The 26,790-nt window shown below is 31.7% G+C and overlaps 3 protein-coding genes across 5 annotated transcripts; 2 read left to right on the top strand and 1 right to left on the bottom strand.

Annotated features, from left to right (window-relative positions):
* Positions 1-1,995: 1,995 nt before the first annotated feature.
* Positions 1,996-5,346, top strand: LOC105327408 (eppin-like). Its single transcript, XM_011427874.4, has 4 exons — positions 1,996-2,153; positions 3,584-3,731; positions 4,616-4,687; positions 5,097-5,346. The coding sequence occupies exons 1-4, from the start codon at positions 2,115-2,117 to the stop codon at positions 5,291-5,293; spliced, it is 456 nt and encodes a 151-aa protein (XP_011426176.3). The 5' UTR covers positions 1,996-2,114; the 3' UTR covers positions 5,294-5,346.
* Positions 5,347-8,577: 3,231 nt separating this feature from the next.
* Positions 8,578-20,402, bottom strand: LOC105341379 (protein glp-1). Of its 3 annotated transcripts, none has more exons than XM_066084089.1 (7): positions 20,243-20,402; positions 19,568-19,792; positions 18,817-19,077; positions 17,752-17,877; positions 17,484-17,621; positions 12,102-12,239; positions 8,578-10,148 (listed from the first exon to the last, which is right to left on the bottom strand). In XM_066084089.1, exons 1-7 carry the CDS (start codon positions 20,310-20,312, stop codon positions 9,985-9,987), a joined length of 1,122 nt encoding a protein of 373 aa, XP_065940161.1. In that variant the 5' UTR covers positions 20,313-20,402; the 3' UTR covers positions 8,578-9,984. The 3 variants fall into 3 exon arrangements, with proteins under 3 accessions (XP_065940161.1, XP_065940164.1, XP_065940166.1); XM_066084092.1 differs by having other exon boundaries at positions 8,580-10,184; XM_066084094.1 differs by lacking the exon at positions 8,578-10,148 and having other exon boundaries at positions 10,626-12,239.
* On the top strand, positions 13,364-15,758 carry LOC105342315 (uncharacterized). Its single transcript, XM_034470739.2, has 2 exons — positions 13,364-13,407; positions 13,938-15,758. The coding sequence occupies exons 1-2, from the start codon at positions 13,393-13,395 to the stop codon at positions 15,756-15,758; spliced, it is 1,836 nt and encodes a 611-aa protein (XP_034326630.2). The 5' UTR covers positions 13,364-13,392.
* Positions 20,403-26,790: the final 6,388 nt, after the last annotated feature.

Genomic DNA, 26,790 nt, shown 5'->3' with positions numbered 1-26,790 from the left:
CTACATTTTAACGTTCATTGTGAAAGAAAGTTTTGTAGTAAAGGAAGACCGTCCGGATCAGGAATGCGGAATTCCGGATAAATAATTACACAAACAACATATATGTTCCCAAATAAAACCGGCCGTAAACTGAAGCGTCCGGATATATGGCGTCCGGATATCTGATGCCCCACTGTTTCTGATATTATGCCTCGGACTCCTAATCTTCGGCAAACACATCTATTCATCGGACCCCCCCCCCCCACCCCCCACCCCCCTGGTAAAAGTTGAAAAAATGTAATGGATATTCGCAAGTACATTATACATATTATGGATTTATGCTCACGATCTATTTTTAACATCGCATCTTATCTTGGCCATTATTTTATGTAATTGAACTTTTTTTTTTAAATTTTAATCATTTAAAGAAATGAAAGACCCAAAATTTCTATCACAGTATTTCAATCTATTGTATCTATTTTCATGATATAAATGAGTCCTAGTGTCATAGAGAAAAAAGAAGAAAATAAAATAACAACGACGTTTCTTATATACAACTATGAATAGATTACTACAGTTGTTAAGAAGAAGGGTGGCTTTAAACTTTTAACAAGACAGTCCTATGTGTATTGATGCATCCCTCCCATGCTTTTTTTGGTGGGTGGATGAAAGCTATAGAATAAACAAACGTACGTGAATGTTCACGATATCAGAAAACAAATACATTAATTAACAAAAACGATTCTTTAAATGAAGATTTTATATTGTTGAAGCAGTGACCCTTAGTCAAAAGGGAGTTTCGGAGTGTTTCTAGAATGTCTTACTTCAATATGAAGCAACAACATTATAATGGGGTAAGAAATAAGTATTTACTTTTAAAGGAATGATCAGTTGTCGTCATGAAATGTTTTTATGTTATGCCAAAAGTAAACCATGCATTTAATAAAATAATTTGTGTTGTTTTGTTGTTTTTTGAATAGCAAAGAACGAATAAACTTTAGTTTACGTATAGTAGACGAATTGTGCTTCCGAATGAAATTCTAGCGTATGTAAAGAAAAAAAGAGATTAAAATCATTATATAACTGTTTGAATGTTGCAATCTCAAGCCAAATACATCAAACTAATGTCCCTTAGAGATAAATCAAATTGGATTTGAGTTTCTTGAAGATTTACACAAAGCTGCCCCTGTATAATAAACAAAGTAGTATGAAAGTATTATAGTGGAAAGAGATGTTTCACAAATAGTGAAGTTTGAATGCCTCATACGATTACAGCTGTGATTGGCCTTAACTGATCACACAAAGCAGTTCCTGACATCATCTTTATATTTAATGTATATATGATTTTTTTTTAAACTGAAACATCCTGCCAGTTTCAAAGAATTCTAATAAATAAAATTTGTTTATTTTCATTCTTTTTTTTAAATCTTGGTATCGTATCAGACACTTATTAAAAATTCATTTTCAGAAGGCTGGATAATTTACTTTAAAGTTATCTATATCTATATATAATATTTTGTGACAATAAACTATTATTTAATTCAGAAAAAATTCAAATATTTTAACGTCAAACAATTTGAACAACTTTAAACAATTTATTTTTATCTTTATTCAGAGCTCTTTGTTAGAAGGAGATTATTAAAGCGTAAAATTTTCACAGCTATTAAGCCCTCTTAAGGACTATTTCTGGTGTGAAAGCCAGTGATATGGACCATGACCTGTTGTATGGAGTCTCATCATCTCAAGACTTTATACTTTCCAAGGCCACTTCTTACTGTTTTTGAATTACAAAATATTACCTGACGTCGCTGAAGAACGCAATTGTTTCCTGTTTTGTCCAAAATTAGTTGATATGTTAATTTAATTTATTGCATGTGCTTAACACATGGTGTAAAAAGGTATTTATCACCACGAATCGCCGTTTTAATCAAATAATTAAATAAAACCTTGCATAAAAAGATTGTTTAAAAGTGCAAGAAATTCATGCATCGCTGATTTCTAATTTTGATAAAAAGGATAAAAACCTTTTTCATTTATGCATTGCCGACGCAGTCTTATGCACAACACAAACAGAATTATTCGTCTACCGTTACAACGTTGATTTTCTTTTCATTGAATCCCTGTATTCGTTAATTATGCTGGTGATTCTGTTATCTGTTTGTGTTCTTACACTGGTAAGTCTCATTTTTTCAAATATAAAAACGTAATACATTTTATATTCTAATGACTGTGTTTTTTCTCGAGTTATACAATCAACCAAGAAATTTAAATAACAATGCCTTATTAATTGATGGTCACATATATAGTGTATGAATGACAATTGTGGATAAATGAAAATTCAAAATGCCATACAAAAAATAGTTGTGCATATTTACAACATTATTTTAAAAATTGGCATTTCATTGAATGAACACAAACACACATACACACAAAGGTCATTTTATGTCTGTATAGCTTTTTCTGTTCTATTTTGTTCTCTCTCTCGGTCTCGTTTTATTGTTGAAACAATTCTCTTTTCAACTACAAACTCTTCGTTCTGAAAAATTATCATTATAAACTGAAACTATTTTATATTGACTTCTTGTTACCATGCATATTATTAAAGCAATTAAAGCTTATTTACTTAAGATGTTAATTTTCCTCTGGAGTTATCAATTCATTACCGATGCATATCAACTACATTTTTATCATTTGATGAAATTAAGTTACGAAAGCGAATCGGCAAAACAACATACAATAAATTGATAAATAAAAAATTGATTACGCATGTTAATGTTGTGTTGCATTATTAAACTATTATCTAATGCTTATATTAACCTTATTGGTGAAATGCATCATTTTATCAACTAAATTGGTAAAAAATTACAGATCACAGTTGAAGTAAATAGTAACAGCAAGAACAGCTTTTTCAAAAACCAGTTTACACTGGTTTTTACATCATAATATTGAAACGAACCTTGAAAAAAAATCCATGAAAAACAAAATCTTGAAATTTTGCGTTTTTCAATAGCATCAACTTTGCTGTTAAAAATTGTAAGACAGTTTTAAAGGTTTTCTTTACCGATAACATAGAAATCAATGTGTGGAAACTACTTATGTTAATTACATGTAAATTCATACACACTGATTGGGTCATTGCATTTAGAATCATTTAAATATCACCAAAAAATATTATTGATACATTAAAACTCGGTCATAGCGAATTCATAGGAATTATGGATTTACTTCGTAATACCCATCTTCGTACGAAACGAGTTTTATTATAGTACTTGCGATAATAAAAGTGTTGTTCTCATTTATATAGAAATTTGTTTTCCCAGAACAACTCAAATCCAATTAGATTAATATTGATGAGAGTTACAAAATCTCAGTATATTCTTTTTATGGTGATTTAATAAAAAAGTATATCCAACGGTAGGTTAACATATACAAACTTTTTCCAGAATTTGTTCGAAAAACATCTATTGTTTTTCGAATTATCTTTTAAAGTTAATATTTTTTGCAAACGTGCTATTTTTACCGGGTTTTTGAATATATATCTTGACATAATAATTAATTAAGTATGTGTCTAATCAATATGGACATGATGGATCTATTTTCACAGGTTCAAGGTCAGACCCCTTCGCCGCCTTTCCCCGCCCCTAGCTGTTCAATCCAAACCAAACCCGGACAATGCAGCCTACAAATGGGTTCTTTTTGCGACTGCGATCAAAACAATGTGAGATGTAGCCACGATGGAGAATGTCCCGGAAGTGGGTTTGCTCCCTCTTCCCATCCTAATTCGCTGCATTCGTATTGAATTCCAATTTACCACAAAACACATCTAAAAATTTTATACCTGATTTAGACCAATCATACTTGTTCTTTTACGATTCATGCGAGATATGAAGGCAGCGACATTGCAGGAAAATACATCTTATCCGAATTAGCACCGAAGAAGGCATTGTATTAATTTTATTTACACCTGTGTATAAAATAATGAATTGATATTAAGAAGCAAAAGTAACTAAACATAACTAAAAGATACTAACTTATTTTCAATGTACATCAGTACGTTTCAGAAAAGAAATAGCCAAATTGTCTTTGTTGAATTTGTGTCCGCCATGATCATTATTATTTCGCACAGTCCGTGATTTTTCTTAAATGGCTGAAGGTTTCGACCGATCGATAAACTAGTTGGAACTTGATCGCATCGATTTCAGTCCTGTCAGTTTCTATAGAGCTATGAATTACAATCAATTTCTGTAAGAAATAGCGGGAATCGTAATTAATAGATGTAAATATTTTCATGTGAAATCACGCATTTCTTTAATGAGTTAAATGTCTCGAATTTTTCCCGTTCTTTTTAAAAATTATCCCGTAGTTTTTCAAAGAAACTTTATTTTATATTATAATGATTTGCTACTAGAAATAGTTCATTTTTCTCATACAGCTATAAAGTATTATGTTAATCAATTTATATTCATGTATCTAACGAAAAAAGGTCAATATTGAACACAGTCAACTGCAAATTACAGAACAACTTTCATACAGGATATAAAAAATTATCCCAATGATTGCATAAATTTTACCCAGTATGAATCAACAAACAAAATATGTATCTGAATGTGTCAATGAGTATTTATTCTCTTTACAGACTTCAAGTGCTGTTCATGGGGTTGTGGATGCAGAGCTATGTGTGCTCCTCCTGGGGTCACTGAGTGGCCAAGTAAGTCCGTATCTATGTATCTTTTAAAATCCAACGTTCGGAAAAAATATTTGTTTATCAGGTTTGATATTGTAGTTGGTGAACAATAGGCAATAAATGATATGAAAAGTGTCTGGCACATTCGAAAGAGTGTCATTTGATTCATTATAAAAACATGACTTCATATGTAAATAAATAAAAGTATAAGTGGTCTATATCATGAATCAAGAGATTTTCAGTTAGCTGAGGTTAGCGCTGTTTGCATATTTTAATAAAAAAATGTTTTGAAAAATTTATATAGAAGCAATGCTTTTCTTCAAAATCCAATGTGATAACAGATGGTGAACCAATAGTAAATTTAAACAAAATTCAATTTTTTAAAAATGATTACTGTTTACAATTAAAAAAAACCCAAATTCTTTCTTTTCAGTTGACCCACCTCTATCTACTAAGTGTGAACTGCCTGTTGTGCCAGGGCCTTGCGAAGCATTGATTCTCCGCTACTATTACAATTCAAGCACAAGGCGGTGCGAGCAATTCTCCTATGGAGGATGTTGTGGAAATGCCAACAATTTTGAAACTTTAGCTGCATGCACTAACGCATGTCCCTCGAGTTCATACAATTAATTTCTTTTTAAATATGAACTGGAAAGCAATAAAATTATGAAAAACAACACAAACTATTTTCGCCATTATTTGTGGTATGAACACTGACAGACAATTCTCAAACTAGTTAATAAATCTAATGATGGTCGTGTCCAACACTGTTTTTGAAAGCCTTTCATTTTTTTTTTTGGATGGAACTGTTTCGAATATTTTTTTCCGGTTAAAAAAACATTTTTTAATAACATGTGCAAGTTCACGTTTCAGTGTTATAATAATGCTCATTGAAAATCCTGAGCACAAGCTCTGCACGTATGAAAATACATGTAATACCAGTATCATATACATGTGCCATTGCAATCCCTAGACATGATATAGCATTAAGGCCAATATATGTTATTTTGCATAATATTATATGAAAAGGGAATCATTGGATAGCATACATCTTGTAATTAATAAGTATCATGGAAAATGGAAAAGAACTCTATATATGTATGTGGTATTTAGTGTTTGTAAGATTGGACGAACAAGCGTTATCTGAAGAAAAAAATTATAATGTCAATATTTCATTCATAGAACTGTTATTTTCTTTTATTTGCCAATCATTTTGAGATTTAGTTGAGATTCAGTTGAGATTTATAATAATTTCAATCAATATTTTACATATTTATTGGTTTGTTTATAGATTTTAAAAACGCAGCAGTGCTTTTTAATTAATTTGTTAATTTATATTAAAAAGATAAAAATGACTTGTTAAGTGTACACCATCGTAAAAAGTGGATTTAAATAGGGTTTTCGATGTCATACATATCTAATTGTATATTAGACACTCTAGAAAAACAAATCAAGTCTTCTAAAATAAATCACATGCTGGATTACAAAGTGAGAGTAGTATGATAAAAAGGAATTAATGTTAAATAAATTATTTGAAGATTATGCTACGTTTATTTAATAAAAATTATTTTGCCATATCGAAAATGATTGATTCGCTGCTCTCTATACACAATAAGCGTCAAAATTCACAGTGTAACGTCACATTGACAACTGCATCACGATCAGTTAGTTGCTCATACATGTATTTAAATACGTTAGGTTTATTTGACTTTGTTACAGTTGCAGGCAGAAGTATTTTAATGTAGCAGATAATGCACATTAAAATTTGTTTTTCTTTTTTTTAATGTTGTTGACTTGTTGTTTTTGTGTGATGTCATAATATACATTTACCGTTTTTCCTCGTCAGCACGACCACATGGTGGACCCTAAGAGTGCTGCGTAAATTTCACGTGTAAAATTAAGTTAGGATACCGAATAATTAACATTGAATTAATAAACATTCATCTCCGCAATTTAAACCATTTATAATAAACAGTTTGTAGTGCCCTTTCTGAGAAAAAAATAAATGGCAAAGCATCTTGTTCACAATTATTGCATAATTTGTGCCATCAAATTATTTATCATCTTGATGGGTTTTGCCAAAACAATAGACCATGCCAAGTTTTTTCCATGTTTAGTGTGTTCGGACAGATTGGATTTAAAATAAAACTAAGACAAAACATGTATCAATAAAATGTACATTTACTCTTTTGTTGTTTAAATAAAACAACTAGGAATTTAAATTGGATTTGATTAACCATATTTTCCTAAAACAAGGTTTTAAGTATTAAGTTTTATTGAAATTTGAGGAAAATACTCAAGTAACGATAATATTTTTTATAAGTGTAAAACATGATTATGATTTTTATTTCCTGTTGATTTCTGAAGTTTTTTTTTTTTGTTTTTTTTGTTTTTTTTTTTAATAAATAATAGGTTTCTAACGTTTGGATGGACGCTTAACTTAGAAAAAAACTTGAAATGGACTAAGATCATGGCTGTTGCCCTCAATGATTCGTCTAAATTATTCATGTTTTTAAAGATTCCCAAAAATGAAACTAAAAAAGGCAATTTAAGAATTTTAACATTATCCCCTTAAAAAGACAATCTATCAACGCTGAATAACACCACCATTATTTTCAAAGATATAGAAAGCGTTGTTCGCTTACAACAAAGTTGACATTAACTCTATTTAGTTGAATCATATAACTTTAAACAAATTAACAGTAATTCATATACTTTTAAAGAATTGTTTTTTTTATTTACATCAAAATCATTTTTTCAAGATAACGTTAACTAAACTGAAATGTAAAACGCGAAACAAATAGCTATTGTTATGTTCCAAAATTTATGGAGAATGAAAGTCAAACAAAAGTTACCTAAAGTGCTGGGACACTGTGCAGTTAAACTTCCAAGTACAAATATGTTGCCGGTGGCCCAAAGGCCAAAGGCCGAAGACGACATCCCTGTCTCCATATCAAACAATAACTGCCTGAAACTCTCTTCTTGATTTCATTTGACCCACCTCTATCTTCCCGCTGTGAGCTGCCAGTGGTATCCGGACCTTGCGAAGCACGCAATCCACGTTATAATTTTAACGGAAGAAAAGGGCGATGCGAGACTTTTTTCTACGGAGGATGCTGCGAAAATGCAAACAAATTTGATACCTTGGCTGCATGTATCAGCGTTTGTCCACCGAATTCTTACAATTAAGCCTTAGTTTAATAAAATGCAGCTCTGTAAATACTTGTTAGCATTTTTTGAATTGCAACATTCTTTGTGTTTCTTGATTTCAGACGTTAGATTTTGTCTATTAGATTTTGTTTTGAAAAAGATACAGTATGAAATCTGACCTTTCGGTTGACCTAATGGTACCTGTATGGTACATTACTTGTAAGAAAATAAACACTAGCAAGGTGATTTTCCATTAGCCTTGAGCGAAACTTTAGCTAAGGTTCAGTTGACTGAATTGCAAAAAAAAAATCGGTGACCATTCAATCATGATTCAGACACCATTCAGTAATTTTTCGGTTACCAATCAGTCAGCCATCATTCAATTATGTTTCAGACACCTTTCAATCATGTTTCAGTCACCATTCAGTTATTTTTCAGTTATCAGTAAGTCATTTTCAGGTACCATTTAGCCTTGTGATTAGTTTCAGTTAACATCAATTTATGTGATAAGTTGGACGGAGTTTTGAAAGAAAGCATATAAATCTGACATAAAAAGTAATCTTAAAATCACAGGCACCAGACGCTGTGTACTTTTATATAGAAGGTATATTTGTTTTCAATATGAGACAATATGTCAATATGTAGAGTCAAATTGTCTGTTCCATGTATGTGGATAGTTTGAACACAATTATCACGGTGATACTCAAATGACAACACTATATTTGTAAAGCAACAGAGACTGCCTCTGCAGTTGGACACATTTGTGTCGTCAAACAGCTGATAGCGGCGGAAATAGCCTAGAGAAAGGTTACTCTAAGCGACACTTGACAGTTTAATCAATTCAAGCTATACCACAAATCCTACATATTTTTAGAATTTATAAATGATGAGATGAGTGTTTTAAACAGATAAGATGCATCCACAAAATGTATCTATCATTGTAGCAGATAGAAAAATTCAGCTCAAAGAAGAGCTTCTACCGGTATATTGAACAATTGTAAATATAAACCTTGCACAAGCCTTGTTTAAATAACAAAGAATTGTAAGCTATCTATCTTGTTTGTAACTCTTGGAGTGACATTCTAAATTTTGTTTGATTATAAGAAATGCATTACTTAAACATTGTAAATAAAAAAAAATAGAAAAAACAAAGATCGACCAAAATCGTGTCTGTGTCCCTTGAAGCAAGTTACAATACAATTCTGCACCCATTAATCTTTCTTTTAAAAATTTAAATTTGTTTCTCCATCTGAACTAAAAACGACAACGCATGTCAAGAGTCAGTGCCATTTCATCCCATTTGAGTAACATTTTCCAAATTATTTTCCTCTGTATTACATGTAACAAGCTGCTCCTTATCATAGCTTTTACCTTTTTAACCTGTCGATCTCCTTAACAGTAATAGAGCTGTTAATTACCTACTCATCATTGACTGACTGTATTAAAATGAACACAGTTTGGTGGTTGTTTCAAACATATTAATTAAGTATGCTAGAGGGTTTATTTTCTTTTTACAGAAACGAAATAGAAAATTATTGTATTGAATGAATACATCAAAAACAATATTGAAATGCAATGTTGTAAAATGTGACCTGAATAAAATTAATCAAAATATTTACATATGTCATTGTTTTGCAACCTATGTCAAGAAAAGCGAATCAATGTACAATCAGTATTAAATGATAAAACATCAATGACAGAGACAATGAAAACTAATATAATGGAATATCACAGTAAATACATATAATTCAAACATAATTATTTCATGAACAATTTAATTGTAACCTCCATTTATATATATTTTTGGCAAAGAAATTTTCTTTTTTTCCCGCGTTTCGATTAAAGAAAATAAGTACATGTACATGTATATAAAAGTACATCCTTTTCAGAATTTAAGAATAAAAATCATTTAAAAATATCTATAGAAAGCTTTTATAGATATTTTTTTTAAATGATTTTCATCACGTATCAGGGCGATTGATATTTGTAGATATAACGTATTGGTAAACAGGAAACACCATTCACCTATTGAGGTTGGTTTTGAATGAACTTAGGCATTATTATGGACCTATTAACAAATAGCTCTTATGGTCATACAAAACAGTGTTATGATCATTTGTAGAGTTAACATTTTTTAACCATACAACTGCTTCATCAAAAGTTGCTGAATATCAGCATAGATACATGCTTAACATATTAATAAGTGTTCCGTGTTTGATTGTTGTCCTTAATGTCCCGATATCAACGAGGTATTTAGAAATATGGCCGGTAGAATCTTTCTGCTCGAAGGGTTTTTGAACGGTTCGTTGAAAAATTGTGACTCTGGATTTTCCATCTGCTTAGGACAGGAGATATATCAATGGGATAATACCTATACGACGTATGTAGACGAATAAAAAAACCAAACAAATACTTATATATTCATTTAAAAAAATCTAAATATGCATATACATACAAACTGTATATGTAAATCAACTTTCGTTGTTTTTGCTGAAAAAGTTATATATCATGTGTTATTCGCTTTGCTATCTTTCTATATATATTTATGTATATTATACATATTGATCTCTACGTCAAGATTATATTATTTTTGGTAAGTGACTTTGTTATTCGTATCTCCCTCATTACTTATAAGCATTCCTCAAAGACACATGGGGACACTGTAATCAAAGTGCATTATGTGAGCCATTTAAGAAAGAGCACATTTTTAGTATTCAAGTAATGACGTTTAATTGAATTTTGATATTTGATTTTACTATTTTTTTCAAAGTATATCAATGTTTACATCAAAGTAAGAAGTTTTTGTAGAAAGGTAGTAATTCACCTATTCTAAGAATATTTTCTCCGATACATATGACCAACTTAATTCAAAATCACCTACCCCCGCCCCAGCTATGTTTAGCATAAACAAGCTTTTTAATTATACATTCATTTTTTACGACAAAAAAACAAAAACAAAACAAAACCTAAAATTGAAAATTGAATACATAAATAAACAATATATCAGATATTGTATATCAAGTGGATATCTAAATTGAAGTCTATATACGGTTCTTATAGAAATATAAGTACAAAAATACACGAACTTAATTTTTTTAAAACTTGTTTTCATTATTCTTTAAAAGTTAGCTTCGACTAAACTCCATGACTTCTTATTTTATATCAATCAAAATTTATCATTACACCATTGTAAGTATTAGTGGTTTATTGAAGCAAAACCAGAATAATACTGACGTAAAACTAAGCATAAAAAATCATGAAACATCGAAAAGTTGCATTTTACTGTTGTAAGTTTTATTCCTAGACTGCACAGTGCTAAAATGTATGTTATGCATGCAACATTTTTTGTCCTTTTAAATCATCAACACATATTATATTTGTTTCTCCAATATTACTTTGAATCAGATCATGCTAAGATTAAATATTCACTTACCATACTTTTCCTCAAACTGTCATTATTACAGTGATTTCCCGTAAATCGTTGTTAAATGTCACCTCGAGCATTAAGCGTACAATTCGCGGTTTTCTGCTTTTTTTTAATTTTCAATCGTATACGATATATACAATACAGTTTGCAACTATATCGTGAAAAAATGATAATAAAAAACTGTCAACTGTCTCAAAAATCAATATAACGAAATACAAATTCAAAGCAGAGCAACACGGACCGCTAAAAAAATAGAGGTGGGATCAGGTGCCATGGAGGAGTGAGTATCCTCTACAGACCGGTCTAACACTGAATAACGCAAGCTAAAGTTGATTCTTATATTAACGGTAGATGATATAATAGAATTAATGATATAAGATCGAAAACGTTTTCTACATGTAAATAATATTATGAAGGCAAATGATTAACCCCATTAATACTGTTGGTATTGCCTATTTGTTGAAACCTAACATAAAAACCCCAATAATAATCGATATAGTCATAAAGCGATCCACATCTATCTATCTATCTAATCAGAATGCGTGTTTCAGATGTGTTGTGTACTCACTTATCCGGCACAATCCTCCTTGATAACCTTGATCAAATCCAGTTAAACATGTACCATTGATATGGAGGTACTTTCTTAGGCTACGACTGTTCTATGTGTTTCTTAAGATTATTGTAAATATGTTTTTGTTATCACTACATGTATTAATCCCATCGCGTAATTGAAACTAAAATTCTTGATGTGATGTAACCTTTTTTAACCATAAACTCGCGTCATTATAATTAATTTTATTAATTTGTTTTAATAATGATAAAGTGCCAGCTTAGCATGTACCTTGGTAGTTGTCTACTCACGTGGTTTACATAAATCTCCTTGATAACCAGTCCCACACCCGGTTAAGCAAGTTCCATTGACATTGGAGCATTGGTTCAGATCACGACAGTGTCCACATGTTTTATTACACCCAATGCCATACGATCCTTTGTCACATCCTTAAACGGTAAAAAGAACATACAAATATGTCAGGTGTGGATGTTTGTACGATACATGATAGCTCACAGACAGCCTCTTGGGTATTATATTGTGTAAAGCATGCAATGCTAATGATGTGGTATGAGATTCTAATGTGGAATTTTCAAACTATGCTATGATCAATTGAGTTAAATGCTGAATGACATTGTCTGATATAACATGCAATTAAATCTGCAATTAAATTTTTTTTTAAACATTTAAAATAAAAAAAAATAATGTAAAGGTAAAATGATAGAGTACTAGTGGCTCTAAAAGTACTAAAAGTGCCATTTTCCACTGATAATTTCTTATATTTACTGATATTGTACTGTTATTTTTGAGAATTGCTGATAATAACTGATAATTGTACTGTTACTCAAAATTTCTGTGGGTACTGATATTTACTGATACAAACTGACGTTTGCTGTGATTTTTGATAACTACTATTCATGCACATGTTAAGAACTACATGCGGTAATTTGAGCAGCGGCTATTTATGCATTGATTGATTATCCCTCATTAATTAAAAGGTTGTGCTTTTGTCCCTTTTCTTAATTGAAGTTCAAGCTATAAATTAATGTGTATGATGGACAGAGTACTGTATCTTTAACGTGTGCAGACTAAATTCTTTTGATAGTCTGGGATCAAGAAAACCCTCAGAACTAACAGACAACGCTCAGACTATGCAGACGACAGAGCGACCGCGGCAAGGTGTGAAAACTGGCCACCTGTGTATATGTCTTGTAGCCTCAGAATATACTGATGTGAACACATGATTATATTTGCATATCCATTGTTCTTTCCCACTATGAGTCCATACGGAGACTACAATTGTTTTTCTATAATCGCAATTGCTCTGTCTGTATACTATGACGTCATAAAGGTATGACGTCATATACTTTTCCATTACGTTATAGATTTAAACCATTTTAAACGATACATTATGTGTTCTTCTCCAACTCCATAAAATTGATGTATTTAATTAAAACATGTCTTATGGTTGAAGGTCCTATAGTCGTGCGTGCCCTGTAGTCGTGCGCCATCTTGTTTGTTGTCGTATTTGGTCACGTGCCAAAATATTACGTCATAAACGGCTGATATCAAGTGCGTATAAACAGAAACGAAGAGTTAAATATGCGGAATAAACAGGTAGGAAATTATACAAACATATATTTTATGTAAAATATCCGCCATTTTGTTAATACCAAATTTACTATTTATAAAAATGCATGTTTTCTGGGTTGAAGCGTACATTCCAGACATGAAAGGCACATGGCTAATTAGCATATCCAAATGTAGAGGTCACAATGTGTATCGATTGTTTCTACAGGCCAAACATTTTAATTGTTGGGTTATGAAAATGTTCATATTCCTTACATTTTTTGTAGACGTAATTATAACGCAGGAATAAATTTAATTGAGAGAGGGGCTAAAAACAATAATTTTAATTGAGGGAAAAACACTTTTATACCTTTAATTTGAATTAAAAAATATTTGAATTTTTATTTACTATACAAAAAAGAAATTATTTGAATGATTTTACATTTTAATCAGGAAATATTTGTCCAGTTTAAATCTGTAAGAAATGTTCAATATTCTATTCATTGAATAGAATAATTCCTTTGTATTAAGAAGAAAAATTAAAAAGTCAAATTAAAGATCCCTTTTCATATTTTTAGATCCCAAAGAAAAAACCCAAAATTAAATTCAGACAGTACAGTCCAACTCGACTCATAAATGCATATCTAGCTGTCAAAGAAAAAGGGACAAGTGTTCGCAAAGCTGCAAAGCAGTATAATGTCCCAACCCAAACTCTTCGCGACCGAGTCAAAGGGAAGGTAGACCTGGAGAAGGTAACTATGGGGCCAGCACCATTGCTTGGACAAGAAGAGGAGGCTATGCTTGTTTCGCATTTGAAAGCAATGGCCTCATTTGGTTATGGGTATACCCGAAAAGAGGTGACCAATATGGCATCTGACTATGCCATTCAGCTACACAAGAGAACCAAGCAGCAGAAACCTCTCACATTAAAATGGTTTAGAGGGTTCATGAAGCGTTGGCCAGATCTGAAGGTTGTTAAGCCACGGGCATTGGAGTATCAACGCGCAAAATCATCGAATCCAGGAAATGTACAACGATACTTTGTTGAACTGTCGTCGATCCTCACAAAGTACAACTTATTTGATAAGCCCCATAGAATTTTTAATGTGGACGAGAAGGGGATCACACTCAACCATGCACATCCTCATGTGGTATCCGGCACTGGAGACACGCCACAAGCTGTAACAACAGGTAAATCCTCTACGGTTACCATTCTGGGATGTGGTAGTGCCTCTGGGGTTGCCATTCCACCATATTTTGTCTTTCCTGGTATGCGGATGAGGTCCGAGTTGATGGAAGGCTCAACACCTGGAGCAGCTGGTGATGTCACAGAGAGTGGATGGTCAAACTCTGTTATATTTCTTCAGTATTTACAGAGCCACTTTGTTCATTATGTTCCTGGTGGACTCGATGAACCAGTTCTGCTGCTATTAGATGGACATAGGTCTCACGTTTCAGTTGCAGCTGTTGAATGGGCAAAGGAACACAATATCGTGTTGCATGTTTTGCCAGCGCACACTAGTCATATTCTTCAGCCCATGGATGTTGGTTGCTATGGCCCTTTACAGAAAATTTATAACAATTTGTGCCACCAAAAGATGAGAGCAACATCAACAGTAATCACCAAACAGGATATCTGTGCCCTAGCATGCCAGGCATACAGCAAAGCTTTATCAGCTCAAAATCTTCAGTCTGCCTTCCGCAAGTGTGGAATTTATCCTTTTAATGCTGATGTGGTGCCAGCAGAAGCTCTTGCCCCTTCTTCGGTATTGACTCAAAGGAACGAGGAAGAAGACAAGAGCGACTCTGATATGGATGCAGATGAAAACAACAACAGTCAGGATTTTTTTGCAGAGCGAACTAGAGAGCTTGTTCGTATAAAATCAGAGGGATTAAAGGCCAAAAAAGAACGCAAAACCTTGAGCAAGATTAAATCAGGCAGAGCAATTACTGAGCCGGAGGTATCAGCGAAAATTATGGAACATGTTTCAGCAGCAGCAGCCCCAAAACAAAGAAAAAACATAAAAAATCAGACACTCTCTACCACCTCTACGAAGAATGGTAAAAGTCCAAAGTGTGGAAACAAGAAGAGTAAAACATCTCCTCAAACAAAAGGTCATTCACAGGAACCTGGACCCTCCAATGTGCAGCCAATTGACAACACATCTTCAATGCAATACTTCCTATCCGAAGACTCTGAGGACATCTCTATTTCGGAGGAAGAATTGTGTTGTATCTGTAAAATGTTCACCCCACATGCTGTTCGAAATAGCACATCCCTTATTTTTGTAAAGTGGGTACAGTGTGACAAATGTAGACATTGGGTGCACTTAAATTACTGCACTGACATCAGAGTAGTCCGGATAGGGGATCACTATCTATGCCCTCACTGTAAATAGAGTAGAATTTAAGTTTCAAATTTGTGTATACCTTGGTCTTGATAAATTAATGTGATTCTTAAGATAGTATCAAATATCTGTTATCTTGAAATACAAATTAACCTGTATATGACTGTATCATAAGTTGTGAAATGATGAAATTCACCAAGATTATGAAACATAATTTATTTAACTTATTTTTTTTTTTTTTATAATTTATTTTTTTGTTTTCATTTTCACAATCATATATGATTTCATAAAAAAGGTAATATATATAAGAATTTTTTTTGGCATTCTCACTTTCACACTCTTTCTCTCTCTTACATACTACCTTCTCTTCAAGAGCAAACATAAAGGATATATATATATATTTATTTAACTTATTGTTAAATTTTCATAGCATTTGTTGGAATATGTTGATATTTAAGAATATATTTGATATGTTATTTGTGACATCAAAATGAAAAAGTTACCAACTACACAAAATTTACTTTTCTTGGCCTCATTTTTGCTTACATATCCGGGTGCACGACTACTGGTTCCAAACAAAGATGGCGACCATAATTCCTCGCTTCGTTTCGGCCTCGATAATTATCTGTTTAAAGCACTTTAATGTATTTTAGATACACAGAAAATCAGAATACAGTTCAGTAAGTTTAATTATCTTGACAAATAATCCTTAATTTAATTTAACCGCTCAATAAATCAGATTATTTCTTAAGCGCACGACTACTGGGCACACGAGGATATAATAACATTTTAAAGGAATTACTGTTAAATAACATATCATTGATTCTGTTAACAAATCTATGTGAATTTAAAAGATGCATTAAAGTCTAAATGTTAATTTTTGATGCAATAGCTTAATGTCAAGGTGTAAGCTAATGCAGGGTATTTGCGAGTGGTAAAATGCAAATATAAGTAATAAAAAACGACTATTTAGTGAACATGGCTTTATGAATAGCATCTGCTCGGCTGGCATATTTTGCATGATGCACTAGCGCGCATCACAGGATGAATCTCTGCCATTCAGTCAATTGAAAGGTGACTGAAAGGTAACTGAAATGTGACTGAATGGCATATGTGTGCCATTCAGTCACCTTTCCAGACCATTCAGTTTTTATTCAGTTGACTGAATGGCAGAGATTCATCATATGCATCATGGAATATGCGAACAGAGCAATTGCTATTCATAACGCCATATTCACTAAATAACGTTGTTTATTTCTTAAATAAACTGTAAAACAAAAGAGATTTATTGAAAAAAAGATTGTGATTATGGCCCGGACTAGAACTTCTTAAGATACTGATTATTTAACATAATAGTCCTAAAACATGTAGTGATCGTTCAAACTGGAAATTACTAAATAGATATGACTATTAAGAAATACCGGAAAGAAGTTAATTTAAATAAAAAAGATTATTTAACAAGTATCGTACTTGATATAACACTTAAGTATCAAGTGGATTCACTTGCGGGGATGGGGTATATAGCCGTTTTTTAAATTTCTAAATGCATTTTTATTTTTGTGCTTAATTGTGTTAGTCACAACATAGACAAAACATTATACATTAAATTAAATAACCAGAAAATAAGAAAAAATAATCATTCCAAAAATCTTAACACGTCGTGTAATGAAAGAAAACATATCTTGATGTGATTTAACATTTTTGCTCGCGCCATTATGATAATTGTTGATGTGCTGTTAGCTATTAAGCACGTACATTACCAAATTGTTTACTCACGTGTTTTACACAAGTCCCCTTTATAACCAGCACCACACCCGGTCAAGCAAACCCCGCTTTCATTGGAGCATTGGTATTCATCACGACAGTGACCACATTTTTCATTGCATCCAATGCCAAAAAAACCTCTGTCACATTCTTCAACGATCGTAAAGTTATAACTGTTGTGTTTTTTTTTTCAAATACATTATGAAAGACAAAGAATATGCAATAGTTTCTCTGTGTTATAGATTACAAAAAAATATGACATTCATTACACTATATTTACCTAATTCACATTGCTGCCCAGGTTTACAGCCCTGACAGGCTCCCGTCTCTATGTGACAGTGCTGACAGTTAACGTCTGGACAGGGAATTGAACAGTTCGATGTGTAATATCCTGTTTTATGGCATCCTGTACAGCAAATGTGATTTATAAGAATTTGTTTTTCTTTTGAATTATATTGATTACCAATTTCCTGCAATAAATCGCATTTATGTATGTGTATTTGCACACACAAAAAAAACTACGCTAAAAGATCAGTGAGTAATAGAAAAATCAATAGTTGTATTTGTTTTTAACTTTTAACAATGATTAAAAATGGAATGAAAGTAATATTCATAATAATACTAAAAGTAACAATACGGACATATATCCATTTTTCAATGCAATGATATTAAAAATAGAGATGAAAAATACAATAAACAACACTGAGCATGAGATACAGCAAACAAACTTTTCTTGAACATACATATTTGTTTCTTCTGTTTTTTTTTTTTGACAAGTGTACGCGTTAAGGTGGTAAGGGACGTATGTCGATATTAATGTGGATTTAAGTACACTATAATTGAGATACTTTCGTCGGTTTAGAATTTTCAAACTTCACAATATTTAACCAAAAAAAATAGCCTTTAAAAATATTTGGAAAAATTAAAATTGTAAAACCCCGAGCGGGATTCGAACTCAGGACTTACAAATTCATAGTTAACCCACTAACCCACTGCGTTACCATGTTAGGTGACAATAATGGGAAAGAAAATACTTATAAAATTACACTTGATTTTATTGTTTATTTTGAAAAACAATACTACATCATGGAAGTGTGCCATATTACCTTAAACGAATGCATTTTGTTATTAACAAAAACAAAAAGTAATTAAGTTTAGTTCATAAAATATCAACGATAAATAATCATAATTTCTGAAAAAACGTACATGTTCTTACCATATAAAACATCCCAATTATAAAACACTATACTATGCAATATATTTGAAAATACACAACATATTCACTGTTATAAATGCAAAGATAAACGTATTTCAAGATATCAATACACTTATACAAAACACTCACCATATACCTCTACTTCACAGAGGTTAATAGCTATATCATCTTTGTAAGCGTCAGGGTAGGCAACTTCTGGTAGTCTTTCGTTATAGTATATGACATATTGTCCATGAACAAAACAGTTTGTTGTAAAGACAGGAGGCATTGTGTTTATTGTGAAGTTGTTGTCCTTGAAACACAACGTTCCCTGTGCTATATCAGTAGTATCGGAGATATACACAGAGAATCCAAGATAATAGCCTGCAAGATTCTTCCAGTACCAGAAACCTGTACAAGACGTTATGGATCCAATGAAAAATAAGATTATGCATGTGATTGCCTTACATTGATGACTACAAGTCGGTTAACCAACTATATTTTAGTCGATATATATTACAAATTTTCCATGCACCCATAACTTAGAATATCAAATTTCAAATAAATTCACTCTTCAACATGCTTATTAAGTTTATCATGATTGAAAGGAATATCCCTCTGCATGTATATTTTTTCTGGTCGCAAAAAGAACAATGTGCAATACTTCCAAAAAGAAAAAAATATTAATTTTAGCTCTATACAATTAAATGAACGCTGTTTAATTGAGTGGTATCACACGCTACAAAATATTCAGGAATTAGACATTTCAAACACACAGTAATAAAGTTTAAAATATTCGGTAAATTGATAAATCCAAATACCAAAACATAAAGCGTATTGATTTACATTTTTATACTATACTTTTCATTATTACCAATACTAAATTGACTGTAAATTTTACCTTCGTTGTCCGTTCTGAAGTATATAGTAATGTGATGGATGCTATGAATGGTGGTCAGGTTCACCCACCAGATAGCTGTTGTTGAATGCAATGATGCTGCACATTGACCGCCGCCCCAGCTTAAGTCAGATTTACGTCCGTCCACAGCGTTACTGGCGTCATACGTGTCGTCACCTGGTATGTATGGGGACTGCTGGTATGTTGATTTGTTGAGGGCGATGTTATCTGTCAACATAAGCACATCCCAACATAAACAACATTAGTTAAATTTTCATAATCAGATAATATTTAAATTAACATTTTCATATTAATGACATTTCGTTAACAGTCTCATTGAATTGTGTGGTTTTTTTTATTGGTCCTCATATTTATTGTCCTTTAATATCAAATTACAAACTATCCTAATGTATTGATCTTAAATAGTTTCTAAAAATGTAAGAATGTATCAGGAATAATTGTAAATATGATTTGTCAAAATGCCAAACAAAAATTAGTGAGTAAATAGGTGAATTAATGATTATATTTAAAATATACTAGCAATAAGTAATACAGGTAGATAACCGCCTTAATCAGAATGTCATATATTAAAAAGGAAATATTGAACATTTTATATACTACCTTTATAATACAATTGCAAAATTTGATTACATTATATGTATGTACATGTAAACTCACCATAAGCCTGGGAAATTGCCAAAACTACCACCAATACAACCACTGACAGCATAGCTAAAGGTAAATACATCGAGTGATGTTTAACAATACGCTAAAAAGTATAAAAACATACATGTACCGGATTATATATCCCACCAATTCTTTTATGCGGAAATAATGAAAAAGTGATTACCGGATAAAAAAAACTCCAGATTACATCTTATGAGCGGAACCCTTAACATTGTAGTTTCCTTGCAAATACTTTTAAAATGCTCATTAGATATTAACTTAAGTTTTTTTGTATCCGGTAATCATTCTACCTTATTGTTAATATGAGGAGGTAGGACGCGTCACCACTTGTCCCCGATGAGTGTCATTTTAAAGTTATAGACAAGCACTCTGTGTGGTAACTTACATATTAATTGTTTTCCTTTTTTTAATATACAAATATTACAAGATTATGTATATTCTAAAAAGGGCGTTTATGAGCACAAAGTGCACTGTCCTTAGCTGTTCTATAAATATCATGTTGGAAGTGAATATCTGATATATTTGCATTTTTTGTTAAAAACTCAACATCTAATAAAGAATCGCTACGAAAGAGCAAGCCGACTCCAAATATGCAAGAGGCGTTTTAATTTTAATCTGTCCTATTTTTTGACATTTTGATATGATGTTTTGTGCTTGATTGGAAGTATTCATTTTAAATACTTTTGATAATTTGAATTGTTATATGGAATAGTTTTATTAAAAGGAAGACTCAGTATAATAAAAAAAATAGTACCTGTTTGTGAGGGCAATAGTTACCCTCCCAATTTATAAAGTTTAATATGAGCATACATTCTAAGCCATATATTTCCCCGTTAAAATCTTGTTTTACATTTTGACCCAACCTACTAAACAGTTATAACTTATTATTATCAAGGCGTTTGCATATGCATTTGCATCTTCACATACATGTTTCAACGTTTTTAGGAGAGCAAGATAAGATTAAATGAAATTTAAAAATTGTGAAAATGAAATCAAGGAAATATATCCACACTTACTCTTCGAATTATATAATTGAAATATTTCCGCCTGGTTTAGTTTTACAGTCAGATCAACCAATACGTACATATGTAATATATAAATATATAATATATATATGTAGCTCTGATAGATGAGCTTTAAATATTTAGGATACAGATACCCTGAATGAATACTGCAAAAGTGCTTATTCACTCTTGGAAAAAAGAAAACATTAGTTACGCTGTAATTTGTAACCGCTTAAAATATCTACGCACGTATGATAACAAGAAATCAATGTGGTAAATCAGGTAACTGCATTTAATACCCACGCGTATTGTTTGACCTTAGGTAGCGCGTACCTAACCACCAGCGTAAATAACACTTTTAAAGTAAGTGAAACATCAATTAGAATCAATAAGAATAGCCTGGGTACTAAGTATCAGTACTTATAAAGTGTTTGTGTTTTATAATCGATACCTTAATTTTGCATTGTATGTAATGTTACTCTTCTAACACATTCTTCAGATTAGGAATTAACACTGTAAGATACTACATCAGTAGATAGCAAAAAAGCCTTCAGAAACTCTGAACGTTAACGACCCTATGGTTGAGAGATTTATAGTCTGTCCCAAGATAATTATGCTGCATATTTGAACGATTTTTAAGAAAATTACACAAACCTGTGACAGAAGTGCAATTAAAATCGATGAAAGGGAAAAATCTTAAAATAATTTCATTCACACATTATCATTTTTCCCTCGTTAAAATTCACAGGAACGAAAATAGGTTTTCTACTGAGGATTATAATGGGAAATGTTGACCTACTAAACATATTTCCATACTGTGTTTCGATTAGCTTCTCAAAGGAGTACTCGATGAGGAAACATTGTCATATAAACGACCATAAATAGTGTATTAACCATATTATGCGTGAAAAGATATTCAAAGTTCAACTGAACCCTGTATTTAATGGAACCTGATTAGTGACATTATTTATTGAACGCCCATCGTACAAAGGAAATATTTCAGATTAAATACTTATGTAGAACAATGTACTTAAACGCATGTTAATAGGATGGACATATTACTTTACATACATATAACTAAAGAGAATCATATTGTAGTTGATTAACTAGATGTTCATTAATAATGATTTTAGTTTAAAGAAAAATCTGTAATAAATTATTAAATTAATAAATATTTTAAGCACGTGTCTCGATAAATAGTCTGTTTAAATCACAGTTAATGTAATTCACCACTTGGCATATTAAAACACCACAAATGTCTGCATTAAGCAGAATTATTTATTCAGCATGCACGTACGTTTGATACTAATCATTATAAAATATCTAATGAATATCTCTAGATATACAATACCAACGTGCAGATGGCAATACCTCTTTTAACGGTGGGTTTCAGACGATATACAAGAGGAATACATCTCAACGGTACACCAGTACCTATGCAATGAATGCATTATCGTGATTTAGTCAAATGTTAATTGATTAGTTATGCCTTACAAGTTATGATGTAAATTAGAGTATTTTTATTTTATTATTGAGATATAGATATATGGTTTTTTATACCTTAACCCCTGAAACCTGTTTCATTATGATATTTTGTTTTGTAATTATAGAGATGACGATGAAGAGTCCAAGAGATTGTTTGCAAGCATATAGGAAATAAATATATAGAATATCAAACCGATCATATAGAAACCTAGATACATTTATTTTCACACTAAACGTCTGTTTGTTCAACCTTTTTTAGCTTTTTTTAAAATTGTATTTCTAAATATAACAAATATTTAACACCCATTGCATCCCCAAAAAATATTAATTTATTTTTTGTTCTTTCATTTTAAGAAGAACATTTTCATAGTTTTTGGGTGTTTTTTGTCAGTTTGTTATTTTGACATACATGTGTTTATCTGTGTATGATAAAGCGTATCATCTTCACTTTCTCTTAAATCTATAGTTTAAGATTTATTTATGATTTGTGTAGCTGTATATGCTCGAGACTGTTTTTATTCAGCCTGCGGGCTTACTAATGAAGATGGGATGAAACTTCAATTGCGCTTGCGTAGATTGGAATTCTAGGAATGAAAGGACAGTCCGATTTAAAGAAACTCGTAGACGTTATTAAACTGGTCAGTTTCTAGATCAAACTGCGCATCGTCCTACTTGAATACTGCCAATGAAAATCGTCTGCAGTAACGCTCCGAATTCCGCGTATTTCTTCCCGACTCTGTTAGGGAAGTTTGGATAGGTAATATATCGGCAGTGGTTTGCGACGAGACTATGAAATTCAGAGAGCTTATTGTTTGTTAAAGTAACAACTTTATGTATGAAGTAGATGTTCAGTCGTGCATTGTATGTCCACCAGTAGACGCTTAAATCTCCTCACCTACAGCCATAAAAATAAGGGTGCTAACTCACTTTCGACCTTAAATTTGGATTCCGCTGACTAATTTTCTTAGCTTTTTAAAAAGCTACCCTTGTTATTTATAAGAACATTTCTAATATCTACATGTATATTTCACGTTGTATCTACTCAATTATGAAATGCATGGTGCATTAAAGTATGATGCTATGTTTCATACTTAAATGTTTTTATAATGTATTTTAATGTTATATATTAAAAAAAAATATTTACATAATTTGAAATTCTTGTACAATAGGGTTAGCCTTCATGCTTCGAAGACTAGTTCTGTTGTCAATTTTGTATTAAGAATCTAATCTTTGAAAACATTTGATATTTTTTCAGGAAAAACTCATGAAAAGACATATCTTTAATCACTGTGTATAAAATACTAATAAAGCATGGTACCCTAGGAAAGGAAAAACGAGCATAGGCGTTACCCTTATACATATTCTCCTATATAATTCCTACAAAAATAGTCCAATAAAACGAATGTTACATGTATGTACAAGGTCTAACTAACATCAACATTGTTTGACCGCTACGTCACAGTTAACTGATTTTCGTTCAAACTCGACAGAATGGCAATAGCCAAAGTTTAGAGAAGAAAGAGTGATACGACGGGATAAGAAAGATTAACCACATGCTTTTAAGGTAAATAATTTAAGTGAAAGGTATAACAATACAGTAATTGACTTGGTATGAGGCATATGAACTGTTGGATCCGAAGGTGAAATCGTTGTCTGCGGCATCCGCCAACGATTTCATCTTTAGGTTCAATAATTCATACGTTGCCCTCGTACCAAGTCAATTACTGTATAGTATTAACACGTTTGCGCGAAGTGATAATGCGACATCGCGTTAACAACAACATGAAAGCTTGAAAACGGAACTTTTTGTGTCGGCCAAAACAAAATAAAGATTTTTTGAAAAATCACATGCAGTTGTTAGCAATTCTGGCATATGCAAAACAAAAACTACTATTAATGTTGTTCCAGTCTTACTTTTTGAAAAATAATAAATGTCTCGTATATGTTCGTTTATATAATGTCACAATAACCGTTGTGAGTATTTTCTATGTGTGTTTTTTTTTAATTGTTTTGTTCAGTTGTATAGTCTCACAATATAACTCTATATAGACGAATAGTCAATAATTGTAATAATAACTCGTCATAAAAAAATATTGACAGTAAATTGACTGTAAATATTAACAAGTAAACAACGGACGCACAATGTAACAGTTATCTATCATAACGGATATAAGGATGTGCGACTTACTGTGAAGTAAATTCAGGTACAATATACAAAACTTATCTCCTGCTGACGGCGGAATTTCACCAGTGACCGTTTGATGACAATGTTTTGGAAATGAACTTGAAATTGACTTCGGGAATTTTATGTTGAGCTGAAAAATTTACGACGACCTGCTTTTAAATCCATTCTTGTCTCTTTGTTTTTCTTCAAATAACAAAACAAATATTGACATTGTTTTCGGGCAACATTGATAATATTAACCCTCTTGAAAAGAACTAAACCTCCGCTTTGTTAGCCTAGGGCAATATTGAGTCCATCGGGGGATGATATAATCAATGTTGCCAACATATTGAGTCAATATTTGTATATTGTTAAGGTTTTTTAATTATTATTTCTATGCAAATCAATGCTATTTTTGATATAACATCCAACAATACAAAGCGTAATTGCCATGTCACTATCTGTATGTCATGTATAGCAAACCTTCATTCAAATATTTTTAAAGTTTTCGAAAAAGGAAAAATTACCCGAATTTGACTGTTCGGTTCTCCGCATGAAAGAATTTAGTAGGATATTGTAATTTCATTTTTGAATACGCAGTGCAATTTGCAATTGATGAGATAGCCATGAAAGACACAGAATTTTTATGCAGTAAAAGAAAAAACAAGAAACCCACAATAGTAGGGTTTTAATTTTCACAAACTATCAGAGGAACATTAATAGCATCACTAAAATATTTGTCCAAACCTTTATAAAAAAGCCAAAAGAATTGCCGATCTGTTCAGGGATCCTTTGTTCTTAATGCTTTATTTCTGTACCAGTGATACAAACAGACAAATATATGTATTATACATTGCATAGACCAGCCATACAAACTTGCACACATCACTCATACCAAGATATACAGAATGCATTTTATGCAAGTTGTAAGTTACACGCTGTTCAGGGATCTAACCATCGAAAGATATAAGCGCCCAAAAACCACAGAACATTTAAGTCAGAGCGTTAGAAAACCTATAACTAATAGTAGCTTTAAAAACTGTTTCTGTTGATGTATGTTTTGTGCACGCATGTTGCTGACAGTTACATATTTCATAAGTCAAATTACAGATTGCAAGTTTAAAATATTAGACAATACGTCTTGTTGCACAGACAGCTGTAACCCCTCATCAGTTGTAAAGTTAGTTCTAAAAATATGTTCTGGAAGCGGTTGACCATCGCAAAAAAATCAACAACCGCTATTTTACTATCAAAACAAGAAAAATCAAAGAGCATATCAGGGAACATTTTAACTCCAGTGGTCACAAATCAAAAGAAATTATAAAGTTATTGACTGATTAATTTTATTTCCAAACACTAGTACAATTCTGTACAATTAGTTGATGTTTAAAACAGTTCTCGCTCTGTGTTTTACCACAGATATTGTCACTTTACTTGCCCCTGACACTCTTTTAAACACCAATATAAAACAGAATTGACTATTTTATTTGTGCTTGCATTACCAAAAGATTGGTTTATGATTTGAATGATTTATTTTAATGCATTTTTTGGCCCTTTATAAAAGTGATTATGGCGTCTAGTTACGTGGTACAAATGTACATGTAATTAAGATACACATGTTGTATCAATATACCTATTATGAAGCATAATTGCAAAAACTCTCCAATCAATATAAACTTTCACAAGTAATAATTTGATCAATACATTTCAAACTTTAACTTTCTATGTGTTCTATCTGACATTTTTTGGATGTTTCTAATCTTTAACAAACATTTAATATCATAAGCCGAGTAACTAGGAAAAAACGTACTAGCATTTTCAAAACTGTTTTGAATAGGGTACTCAACATATTAACTATCTGATCTTCCCTTGGTTAGGACTTTCCA

The sequence above is a fragment of the Magallana gigas genome, chromosome 1, assembly GCF_963853765.1.
Source record: "Magallana gigas chromosome 1, xbMagGiga1.1, whole genome shotgun sequence".
Lineage (NCBI taxonomy): Eukaryota > Metazoa > Mollusca > Bivalvia > Ostreida > Ostreidae > Magallana > Magallana gigas.
Note: the sequence above shows the minus strand (reverse complement) of the source record. Positions and strands in the feature narration are given on the sequence as shown.

Excerpts from the sequence above, each read along its gene's own strand:
- LOC105327408 (XM_011427874.4), top strand. The coding sequence starts at position 2,115 with ATGCTGGTGATTCTGTTATCTGTTTGTGTTCTTACACTG. Across the intron at positions 2,154-3,583 it reads CTGTTTGTGTTCTTACACTG|GTTCAAGGTCAGACCCCTTC; the intron begins GTAAGTCTCATT and ends CTATTTTCACAG. Across the intron at positions 4,688-5,096 it reads TGGGGTCACTGAGTGGCCAA|TTGACCCACCTCTATCTACT; the intron begins GTAAGTCCGTAT and ends CTTTCTTTTCAG.
- LOC105341379 (XM_066084089.1), bottom strand. The coding sequence starts at position 20,312 with ATGTATTTACCTTTAGCTATGCTGTCAGTGGTTGTATTGGTGGTAGTT. Across the intron at positions 19,793-20,242 it reads GGCAATTTCCCAGGCTTATG|ATAACATCGCCCTCAACAAA; the intron begins GTGAGTTTACAT and ends TTATGTTGACAG. Across the intron at positions 19,078-19,567 it reads CTTCAGAACGGACAACGAAG|GTTTCTGGTACTGGAAGAAT; the intron begins GTAAAATTTACA and ends CGTCTTGTACAG.